The sequence below is a fragment of the Pan paniscus genome, chromosome 4 (genome assembly GCF_029289425.2).
Source record: "Pan paniscus chromosome 4, NHGRI_mPanPan1-v2.0_pri, whole genome shotgun sequence".
Classification (NCBI taxonomy): Eukaryota; Metazoa; Chordata; class Mammalia; order Primates; family Hominidae; genus Pan; species Pan paniscus.
Genome location: NC_073253.2, coordinates 141,687,907 through 141,700,335, shown reverse-complemented (window position 1 = coordinate 141,700,335; position 12,429 = coordinate 141,687,907). Strand labels below are relative to the sequence as shown.

General features: G+C 42.0%; 1 protein-coding gene across 12 annotated transcripts in view; it reads right to left on the bottom strand.

Moving 5' to 3' along the window:
* The window catches only part of TCERG1 (transcription elongation regulator 1), a 64,320-nt gene extending 62,957 nt beyond the window's left edge, over window positions 1-1,363 (bottom strand). For 9 of the 12 annotated variants that reach the window (XR_004671692.2, XM_034960721.1, XM_034960723.2 and 6 more), the window contains exon 1: window positions 1,095-1,218. Coding sequence is in view for 10 of the 12 variants with exons in the window: in XM_034960721.1 (XP_034816612.1) it covers window positions 1,095-1,153 (59 nt within the window). In the remaining 2 variants the exon portion in view is untranslated. Of the gene's footprint in view, window positions 1-1,094 lie in introns of all 12 variants that reach the window. The other 3 variants (XR_008625444.2, XM_034960722.3, XM_034960725.3) reach the window with 2 other exon arrangements.
* Window positions 1,364-12,429: the final 11,066 nt, after the last annotated feature.

Genomic DNA, 12,429 nt, shown 5'->3' with positions numbered 1-12,429 from the left:
GGGAGCTGAACATCTCAAATGCCATTTCTCCCATACAGAAAAAAAACAAAGTACCAAATACACATAAAGCATAATACCTCTTTTCCTCAAAAACCACTGACCAAAAGATTTCTCCAGGTCACTCTCATTTTACCAAATTTTAACTACAAACTCATAGGCACTGAGGTTCCAGGGGGAAAAAGGTCACTGCACTGTTCAAGGAAATGGCATGAGTAGTAGAAGAATAGAACGCCAATCGGGATTGCAGGCTCTGAAACCTGACTGCCTGAGTTCAAGCCACTTCCTGGAGCCACAAATCCGCCTATGCAATCTTATTCTACTGACTCAACCTCCACGAGGCTGTTATCTCACCTGTAAGATGGGCGAGTAACAACTGAAGACGCCTCTGGTCTGTGGCCTGCAAAATGTTAATAGCAACTACTCCAAAGGGTGGTTGTGAGGATTAAATGAGACAAACCAAAGTAAAGGGTTTACTGGCACACGGTAAGTGCCTAATAAGGGGTTGCTACTGTTGTTGCTACTCACAACTACAGGATAATAAGGAATAAAGGGATGAAAAAAGGAAGAAAAGCCACAGAAGTTAAGAAAGGCAAGCAATGAGGGGGATGAAATGAAAGGGCAAACGTGGGGAGCCCAAAGAGCCGCGGAGGGCGTGGAGAAGGCTTAGCCAGAAGTGGCGAGGGGTACAGGGGAAGTAACTGCGGAGTGCAGAAACGTCGATGAGGAAAATCAGGCCCGCAGCGGAGCGCGGCCTGGGGACAGACTCAGGTCGGCCGAGACGGAGGCGACACGCGGCTGAGGCGGGGCCCAAAGGCGGGAGCACCGCGCCCGGCCAGAGGGCTGCAGGCCGCGAGAGGCGGCGAGACCCCAAGAAAGCACTAGGAAGCAGCCAGTGAACGCGCAGGAGGCCCTGGCCCAGCCCGGGCCCGGCTCTCATTCAAGCCACCTTCCCCTTCCCCCTTCTTAAACCCCATGCGGTCCCGGCCCGGGCCGCCCGGCTCCGCTACCCACCGTCCGCCCCGGATCTCCACATGGCAGGTCTAGCCTCTGGGGCTCTCGTGAGCAGAGATGTGAAGGAGGGCAGCGTCTCTTACCTGAGCTCCCCCGGGTTGAATCGTTCACTCTCGCCCCCGTCCCCGCCACGCTCCGCCATTACAGAGGGCCGCGTTCATCCACCCGCCGACCCGGCGTCTCCTATTGGCTAGAAAAATCGTCAATCCCCAATGAGAGAGGCGGAGACAGCAGAAGTCTGAGATGCGGTTGGTCAAACTTTCCATCAATCTTCGAAATGGGGGCGGTATGTTCTTTGCTATTGGGCAAGGCGCCCGCCGACTTTGAAAGCGGTATGAAGACAGCCAGTTGATTGGTGACTCGGGGGCTTTATGGGAAATGAGATTTTAGCAGTGAGGAGCCGCCGGCGCCCTCTCGCGGTAAGCAGAACTAAGTCCTCCCAAGTTCGGCTCAGCCTGCGGTAGCCACGTGTCTGTCGGCTTCCAGGAGAGCCAATTGTGGAGCCATATTGGCCAGTAGTAGCTGAGGCGGAGAGCATTTCCACTGGGCAAGCCAATCAAAATCGACCTGGGCCGCGCCTAAACCGATTGCACAGTTGGTGTGGAAAGCCGCTATTTCCTACCTTTACAGTAGCAGGAGTCTTAAGTCACCACTCAGCTCTATATCCATGTTATTAAATAATATATTATTAATTACAAGAATACCTCCCAAATTATACTAAACCGTTGCAAGCCAATAGGTGTTATAAGTTGCTGCATTAAGAAAGGTAAATTGGCGAAGGCAAGCCTCTTTGCAATTTACAGCTTAACCACGTCTCCCTCGATCTCAAAATGTGCTTGTCTGAAATTAGCACACCCAGAATACCAGACAATTCTGAATATTTATTTAGTTTTTCTAATTAACAAAAAAAAAAAGTTTTGGATTTGGGGTTTCAAAGGCACAATGAAGATGAGTCCTTTTATTAAAGTCGTAAAAATATTAAAATAATACTAATAGATAAATTTTACTTGGACCTAACCATGTAGCAAACCCGGATCTAAGTATGTCAGGTACGTTAACTCTTTTAAGATTCAAAAATTACTAGGAGGTGGGTAACATAGTCACTGTTTGTAGATGAGCTTGAGGCACAGAGAAGTTAAGTAACTTGCCCAAGGTCACACATTTACTAAATAGCAGAGCCTGGTCTTAACCCCAGTCAGCGTAGTAGCAAAGCAGCACTCTTAAATACTGTAAGCCTAAATAATTGGATCCACATAAAAACATGTGCACAAATGTTCACAGCAGCAATATTCATAATAGCCAAAAAGTATTGTAACAACCCAATGACCATCAGCTGATGAATGGTTAAGAAACATGGTATAGGCCGGGCGCGGTAGCTCAAGCCTGTAATCCCAGCACTTTGGGAGGCCGAGACGGGTGGATCACGAGGTCAGGAGATCAAGACCATCCTGGCTAACACGGTGAAACCCTGTCTCTACTAAAAAAAAATAGCCCGGCGTGGTGGCGGGCGCCTGTAGTCCCAGCTACTCAGGAGGCTGTGGCAGGAAAATGGCGTGAACCCCGGAAGCAGAGCTTGCAGTGAGCAGAGATCGCGCCACTGCACTCCAGCCTGGGCGACAGCGAGACTCCGTCTCAAAAAAAAAAAAAAAAAAAAAAAAAGAAACATGGTATAACTGTGCAATGAAATATTGTTCAGACATAAAAAGCCACATACAAAAAGGCCGCCTGTTGTATGATTCCATTTACATGAAATATGATGAAATTGCATTGCATTTCAGGCAAATACATACAGACAGAAAGTAGAACAGTGGTTTCCAGGAGGTAGAGGGGAATGAGGAATTGGAAGTGACTGCTGATGGATATGGAATGTCTTTTCGGATGATAAAAATGTTCTGGAATTGGCGCTGATGGTTGCACAACTTTGTGAATATACTAAAACCCATTGAATTCTATACTATTTATTTATTTATTTACTTATTTTGAGAGGGAGTGTCACTCTGTCACCCAGGCTGGAGTGCAGTGGCATGATATCAGCTCACTGCAACCTCCGCCTCCCAGGCTCAAGCGATCCTCACACTTCAGCCTCCCAAGTAGCTCCCACAGGCCTCCGCCACCACGTCCAGCTAATTTTTTATATTTTTGGTAAAGACGGGGTTTTGCCATGTTGGCCAGGCTGGTCTTGAACTCCTAAGCTGAAGTGATCTGCCCACCTTGGCCTCCCAAAGTGCTGGGATTACAGGTGTGAGCCACTGCATACAGCCAACTTGTATACTTTAAAAGGTGAATTTTACTGTATGTGAATTATATTTTAATTCAAAAACACCATTCTACACTGAATTCCAGTTAAATATTCAAAATCAATTAAATATGATAAATTGTGATAAAGGCTTCACACAGTTCTGAGCATGAATAATTGGAGGAGAGCATGGTGAAAATTTTGTTAAAGATGTGATATTTGAGGCTGGGTGTGGTGCCACAGGCCTGTAATCCCAGCACTTTGGGAGGCCAAGGCGGGAGGACTGCTTGAGTTCAGGAGTTTGAAACCAGCCTGAGCAAAATGGTGAGACCTCACCACTACAAAAAATCAAAAATATTAGCCAGGCATTGTGATGCATGACTGTGGTCCCAGCTACTTGACAGGCAGAGGTCGGAGGACCGCTTGAGCCCACTTGAGTCGAGGCTACTGTGAGCTGTAATTGCAGCACCGCACTCCAGCGTGGGATACAGAGTGAGACACTGTCTTAAAAAAGAAAAAAAAAAGGTGTGGCATTTGAACAAACTATAGTTTGACTAAAAGTTGGGAGTTAGATCCCTTTTTCAACATCAGTGTGTATCCCCAAGTTCTGGTCAACTATTCTGAAAATAATACTGGTATAGATGGCTCATTACAAACTAATTCCTACTAAAAAAAGATTCAAAACGGAAAGCTTATAGAAAATAAGTCACTAGCATATATAAAAGATGAAAACAGGCCGGGCGCCGTGGCTCACGCCTGTAATTCCAGCACTTTGGGAGGCCGAGGCAGGTGGATCACCTGAGGATTTTGAGACCAGCATGGCCAACATGGCAAAACCCCATCTCTACTAAAAAAATACAAAAATTAGCTAGGCATGGTGGCACGTGCCTGTAGTCCCAGCTACTTGGAAAGCTGAAGCAGGAGAATCGCTTAAACCTGGGAGGCAGAGGTTGCAGTGAGCCGAGATCTCGCCATTGCACTCCAGCCTGTGTGACAGAGTGAGACTTCATCTCAAATAAAAAATGAAAACAAATTGTCAGTCGAAGAAACTCCTTGCAGGTATTAAAAATTTTATTATCTGATAGTTTTTATTATGTTATTTATATCTAAATACACTTTAAGATATTTATATTATAGTATAATCTTTTAAATAGATTAAGTATATACATATGTATATCTATCACATGTAATGATAATCATGTGTATATATGTATATATTTCATTATTTCTTTGCTATAGTGTATCCCCATAAAAATGTCCTTGAAATTCAGGTAGTTTGAGCTCAATAGTTATTTACAACATATTGCAAATTTCTGACTTGAACTATGTCTACACAGCTTTTCTAGAGTGAACCATTTTATTGAATCAAAATGAAAAAGGAATTGAAGAGATTCAGTGCATCTTTTAAGAGACCAAATGGACTTTCTGACAGTCAAAGCTTGATAACTATTAGGATACTGATAATGTACACAACTATATAGAACAGAATAGCAAATACCATCCTTGCTTAATTGGTAACCATTGAATTATTACCCCCCAAAATTAGCATATCAAGATGAAATGAAGAGACAATGTTGGTTTCAGACAAATTAACTCATCAGGGCTTAGGTCCTGCTGTGAAGACACTCATCAGAATTGGCTCTTGAGAACTGGTTCCAATGCAGAATCAGGCTTTAAAAAAATAACTGCCATTTTTGAGCACCTATCTTAAATCCGTAGCAGGTACATTACATACACTATTTCCAATCCTTTCAACAGCCCTGCAAGGTGGATGTATTGTCCCCAATTTACAAATGAGGAAACTGAGGCTCAGATAGATGATAGGACTGATGCCAGGCGACATTCAGATAGCTGAAAAGAGGGGAAGCCAGAATTCAAACACGTGTGTGTCTAACACCAAAGCCAGTTAGAGACCACTCAATCCTGTGTCTCACCCAAATCACCATGTATCATTTCTTCCTCTTCCCTCTAGACTGTAAATGCTTTAAAAAGACTGTTTTCCTGGCTGAAGCCCCCAGCTCCTAATAACACACTTATTAACCCATAAACTGTGCAGCTATGTTATTCCTAACTGGAAATACTGGTCTTTGAAATATTTAAAGAGATCTCAGAAATAGAGAATCCCAGGCTGGATGCACCTGCTAGCTCCCTCACAGGCAGTATGGATAGAGGTTGCTAATGAGCTTTGGGGTAAATTAGGTCAGGATTCTAGTCCTGGCTCTATCAACTACTGGCTGTACAATCTTGAGCAAGTCACTTCTCACAGCTTCAACCTTTTTATTTGGAAAACAAAGAGTTGCCCTGAGATTTCATAAGTGAACTATTTACCATGGCATAGGCAGCAACTAAAAATCATCAATAAGTAATATTTGTTTACAGAGTTTCTCTAGGGCTGCTATCGTCTGGATTCCTATGTTGAAATTCTTACCCACAAGGTGATTGTATTAGGATGCGAGGCCTTTGGGAGGTGACTAGGTCATGGGGGCAGAACCCTATGAATGTTACTAGAGCGCTTGTAAAAGAGGCCCAGGAGCAACCTCTCGCCCTTTTCTGCCACATGAGGTTAGAGTGAGAAGGTCGTCTGAGGAAGCTAGTTCTCACCTGACACCAAATCTGCTGGCACCTTGACCTTGGACTCTCCAGTCTCTAGAATGTGAGAAATAAATCTCTATTGTTTATGAACCACCCAGTCTATGGTATTTTGTTACAGCAGCCAGAATGGACTGAAAAACGGCATTTTGCTAGCCCGTGCTTTACCGACAAGGTCAAAATCAAGATAGGGTCCACCTTTTTGCATATATATAAGTGAGGACAGTGAGATAGCCAAGAAACTAGAACTAAATAAACAATATTACTCCATGAATAGGAAGTGTCATACTAAATCAACATACAGGATTATAGCAGAAAATAATAATAGTAGCTTACATTTCCTAAGCTTGTAGCATACTGAGCATTTTACATAAGCATCTCATTTAATAAGTAATATTTATCAGTCATTTCCTACATGCAAGGCACTGTTTTAAGCACTTTAAATGTATTAACACATTTGAAACTTTACAAAAACCCTATGAGGTAAGCATTGCTATTATTTCTATTTTACAGATAACAAAGGCACAGAGAGATTAAATAATGCATCCTGAGTCACACAGCTAAATGACACAATTGGAATTCAAGTCTAGGCCTCCAGGCTACAGAGTCCACATTCATAACCAATCTGCTCTACTGCCAATCGGCAATTAGACCATAAAGTGTCCCTGGGCTTCTTCCATTCTGTATGGATGTCTGAGGGCAGCAGGTAAAACTTCTCCAGATGACATCTCCATTGCATCTACCTTCAAACTGTCACTTCATCAGTTTGTAACTTACTTATGGAATTTAGAACAAGTTCTAACCTCTCATCCCCTAATCTCCTTTGGATCTAGGATGTAAGAAAACTCAGAAATCGTTGTTATATATTCAGCTATTAAGTAGTATCAGCATATAGGCTGCTTGGATGGGGCTCAGAATTCCTGAACTGAAGTAAATAATTGCATCTTTGTGAATATATTGAGTCAGTAATATGCAAGTGTTAAGAATATCATTCTATTCACCCTCCCAATTCATACCTTTTTTTTAATCTATAGAAGTCAAATGATCTATTCAATCATGGTGCAGAAATTTATTCTAGTCAAGAAAATGTTTGGGTTGCAAGGAAAAGAAGCCAAATTAGCATGAGTGAAATTAGTATTGGTGAGAAAACAGAACTAATCAATTCTGTGGACAAGAGGTTTAGTTGCCCTGACCTTTATAGGGGCTGGAAAGCTTTGAGGAGCTATAGAGTTTCCCACTCTCTTCCTTTCCTTCTCAGGGGCCACATGGCTCCTCCTCTCTGGTTATCTTGGCCTGTTTGCTCTAGTCTCCTCTTTCTGTAAACTCACTTTCTCCTCTCACTCATCCTATTCAATGCAGATGTAAAGGCAGCACCTGACTCACCTCACAGTCTAGTGTCCACACATCACTGCCAAATCTCTGGATATCTGTAGGTAAGAAGTCTTCCAAGAAGAAATCTAACTGGTCATTGGGTAGCCAGCGTATTAACTGGTGTTGATTTGTATGGCCATCCTTGTGCCAATTTTGTGTAATCAGAGTAAGGCCCAGAACAGTGTTGACCTTTTCAGAGTCTGAGTTGAGAAAGGCAATGCCATCTGTTTTCCATACCCAGCCCCAGATGATTCAGCGCTTCTCCCAGATTAGCTTCCACCCTTGCTCCCTCTATTCTCTTCTCTGCAAAACATCCAGTTAAGCTTCTAAAACAGCCTCTGCTTAAATCCTTTCCATGGCTTCTTATTTCCCAATAGGAAAAAGAACAGACTTTTGACATGGTCTTTGTAGCCCTATATCATGCCCATTGCTACAGCTTCATCTTTCCTCATTGCTTGTAAGTTCTAATCAAACTTGGTTTCTTTCCATTTTTCAAAGACACTCATGCTTCTTACCTTAAATACTTATCTCATGGGTTTTTCTCTCTGCCTATGATGTTCTTCTTGCCCTCTTTCACCCAAATAACTCTTTTCCTATCTGTATTAGTTACCTATTGCTGCATAACAAATTATCTCAAACCTTAGCAGTTTAAAGCAACAAAACATTACTTCACAGCTTCCACGGGTCAGGAATCCAGGCACAGTCTAAGTGCCTCTGGCTCAAGACCTCTCATGAGGTTGCTGTCAGATTGCCAGCCAAGATTGAAGACTCACCTGATGTTGAAGGATCTTCTTCCAAGTTCACTCACCTGGTTTTTAATGCATGTCAGTTCCTCATAGGTTGCTAGACAGAAGACATGCCACACATGGGCCTGTCCACAGAGCTGATCATAACATGACAGTGTCCTTCTCCTAGCACAAGCAATCTCAGGATGGAAGCCACAGACTTGTAACCTTTTGTAACCTCCAGTATTTCAATAATATTGGGAGTGAAATTCCATCACTTCTGCCCATATCCATTCATTAGAAGCAAGGTGAGGCTGCGTGCGGTGGCTCACGCCTGTAATCCCAGCACTTTGGGAGGCCAAGGCGGGTGGATCACCTGAAGTAGGAGCAAGACCAGCCTGCCCCACACAGTGAAAACCGATCTCTACTAAAAATACAAAAATTAGCCAGGCGTGGTGGTGCACGCCTGTAGTCCCAGCAATGAGCCGGGATTGCACCACTGCACTCCAGAGTGAGACTCTGTCTCAATTAAAAAAAAAAAAGGGGAAGAAGAAACAAGTTGAAAAGTGTAGACCACACTCAAGGAGGGGCTGAATATCAGAAGGTGGGATCATTGGGGGCTGCCTTACCTATGACACTGTCTTTCAGGTGTAAGTTTATGAAACGTTTTATATATTTTATCTTATTTCTTTTCCTGCCAACTCCATTTATTGTAGTTAATGCTGAAGGGTTTTTTTGCTTTTTGTGTTTTTTGGGTTTTTTTTAGTTTAGTTTCATGTTTTTGTTTTTCTTTTTGTTTTTGTTTTTAGAGCCAGTGTTTCACATTGTTGCCCAGGCTGGTCTCAAACTCCTGGGCTCAAGAGATCCTCCCACCTTGGCCTCACAAAATGTTGGGATTACAAGCATGATCCTCCACGCCCAGCCCTGAAGTATTTTAAAGTAAATTATAGACATCATAATATTCCACCCCTAATGTTTGGAATGCATCTATTTTTTTTAACGCCCAGTTTTCTACATAGCAAAAATTATATTTTCACACCTAACATAATTAACAGTAATAGCAAATCCATATTCAAATTTCCTCACCTGTCCCCAAGATGTCCTTCCAGCTGGTTTGGCCAGATAAGTATCGAATTCAGAACCAAGCAGTACATCTGGTTGCTATGCCTCAAGCTTTTAATCTAGAACAGTTCCTTTTATCATGATATGGACTTGCTGAAGACCAGGCCTGTTTCCCCTCTGGATCTGTCTGATTGCTTCCTCTAACCCTTGTGTTTCCTATAAGCAGGAAGATAGATCTGAATATTTGACCAGATTTAAATTGAACATTTTTGTCAAGGGAACTTCATAGGTAATGCTGTATATTCCAATTTCAGTCACAACAGGAGACACATCTGGTTGTCCCATCCTAAGTGATGCTAAGATTAACACTGAGTTAAAGGTGATGACAGCTCAATCTTATTATAATCAGAATATTATCTGCATGATATTACTTTGGTTTCATACAAATGTTGGTACCCTGTCAGGAGGGTGACCCTATCACTTATAATCCAAACTGCCACATTTGAGACTAAAAGGGGCACTACTAATAATTACACTTGGACAATAGTCATAAACTAGGACCATCTCTGGCAAAATGGGATGAATGGTCAACGTACCTGTCAACCATTAACCTAACGATTTAATGATTTTATCCTTTCCTGAATCAATACTTTCCTTACCGGTGGCAAACTGATGATTTTCCAATTATATGTTACCTTCCACATTTGCTCACTGACAGTCTTCCTTAAATTAGAGATTTCCTTTGACAACAGAGGCGATTTAGTTACCTGAAAATAGTTTCTGTTTTAAAAGTGAGTAAATGCTTAATTCTTTTTCTTTACTTACCAACTTTCAAAATAAAAAGATTGAGGCCAAGGCAGGCAGATCACCTGAGGCTGGGAATTCAAGACCAGCCTGACACACATGGTGAAACCCTGTCTCTACTAAAATTAAGATTAAAAAAGAAATTAATATCATCAGTGATAGTGTACATCCCTGACATGATGTGATGAGAAGGCCGCTTCGCCTCTATGGTATTCTTCTCCAAGATCCACAACCTCAGTCTAAAGCTGTGGAAATATTAAACAAATCTGAATTGAGGGACGTTCTACACAATACCTGATCAATACTCTTCAAAAGTGTCAAGATCATGAAAGACAGATAAAGAGTGAGAAACAGTCACAGTTTGAGGCAACAAAGGAGGCATGATGACTAAAATGTACAGTGGTGTCCTGGATCACATCCTGGCACAGAAAAGGGGCACTGGTGGGGAAAACTGAGGAAATCCAAATAAAGTTCATTGTTTAATTAATATTGTAAGGGCCAGGCACAGTGGCTCACACTGGTAATCACAGCACTTTGGGAGTCTGAGGTGGGAGGATTGCCTGAGCCCAGGAGTTCAAGACCAGCCTGGGCAACACAGTGAGACCCTATCTCTATTAAAATATATATATATAAAATATATATATAATATATTATATATATGATATATATAATATATCATATATATAATATGTTATATATAATATATAATATATTATATATTATATATTATATATAATATATAATATATATTATATATAATATATAATATATATTATATATATATAACCTTTGTGGTTTGATCAATGAACCATGATTATATAATATGTTAATGTTGCATGGTGGTTCATGCCTGTAATGCCAGTACTTTGGGAAGCCAAGACAGGGGGATCACTTGAGGTCGGGAGTTCAAGCCTGACCAACATGGTGAAACCCCATCTCTACTAAAAAAGTATAAAATTAGCCAGGCGTGGTGGCACACGCCTGTAATCCCAGCTACTTGGGAGGCTGAGGCAGGAGGATCACTTCAACCCAGGAGACGGAGGTTGCAGTGAGCCAAGACTGTGCCATTGCACTCCAGCCTGGGCAACAAGAGTGAAACTCTGTTTCAAAAAATAAAAATGAAAAAAATGTTAACGTTAAGGGAAGCCGAATGTGGACTATGTCTGTACTAACTTTGCAACTCTTCTGTAAATCCAAAATTATTTCAAAATAAAAGGTTTTTTTTTTTATTATTTTTGTTTTTTTGAGACAGGATCATGCTCTGTTGCCCAGGCTGAAGTGCAGTGGTGCAATCACGGCTCATGGCAGCCTCAACCTCCTGGGCTCAAGCAAACCTTCCTCCTCAGCCTCCTGAATAGCTGGGACCACAGGTGTGCACCACCACACCTAGCTAATTTTTGTATTTCTTGTACAGACAGGGTCTCACTATGTTGCCTAGGCTGGTCTTCAACTCCTGGGCTCAAACGATCTTCTCTCCTTGTCCTCCCAAAGTGCTGGGATTACAGGCATGAACCACTGTGCCCAGCCCAAAAGAAAAAGTTTTCTAAAATCCGTTTTAAGTGTTCAGATAGCTAGTTCTCAAAGGTGCTAAGTACCTTTGAGAAAGGTGAAAACCATAGGTATACTATGATGCCTCAATTTGTCCATCTACAAAATAAGAGGATCAGACAAGATGCTCATCTAATGGTAAGCGCAAGCAGTACCCAGTGAGGCGTCCCCAGAAAAGACTCAGCTAGCTGTATGAGTGCCAAGAGAGCTCGCGAGGTACGCTTGACCTCGAGAAACACATGCAGTTAAGGATTGCACTCCTAGCCTTCCAATCCCCGCAAATAGATTTTTTTTGGGGGGGGGCAAAATGAGCCTGGAAACAAAGTCAATAACACACACATTAAACTGAACACACAGCAGGGCATGGTGGCTCACACCTGTAATCCCAGCACTTTGGGAGGCCAAGGCAGGAGGATCCCTTGAGCCCAGGAGTTCGAGACCAGCCTGGACAAGTCTTATGTTATAAGGAGACCTGGTCTCAAAAAAAAAATTATAAACTGAACACTTAAAAAAATTATCTTCATAAACCAGAATACCAACGTATTAATTTATGAAAAAAATTACAACTGTCAGGTGGACCAGCTGCTCCTGTCCTCCCTGTGGGCAAACATACATAGCAAGCAAAATAATCAGAAGGCAGTTCAATGAGATTAGAAGCAGAACAAGGGCAGAATGTTATTTAATTTTAATTTTTAATAGCTTTGGGCCATGAAAGCCTGATAATTCATATTCCAAATAAAGATACACCTTCTACTTGGACCGACTGTGCCTGCCCTTGCATTGGGGAACTCTCTGTCCTATCCAAGAACCTCTTCCTTACACAGATAGCTTAGCCTACTTCTCCAGTGAGGAGGCTTAAAAAAAAAAAAAAAAAGGAGTTGTGTTCTTTTCTATTGTGGTTTATAGGAAACAAAGAGAGGGAATCGTTTTGATTATTAACACCATTGGCTGGTTCAGCCAACAGACAGCGAATGGTTAGTAAACTCATAAATTTGCAGATCCTTAAAGCAATTTCAGGGACCACCTGGAATCTGAGAGCCATAGATTAGAGTACCCTGCTTTAGGTTGACCATCTATGTTTGT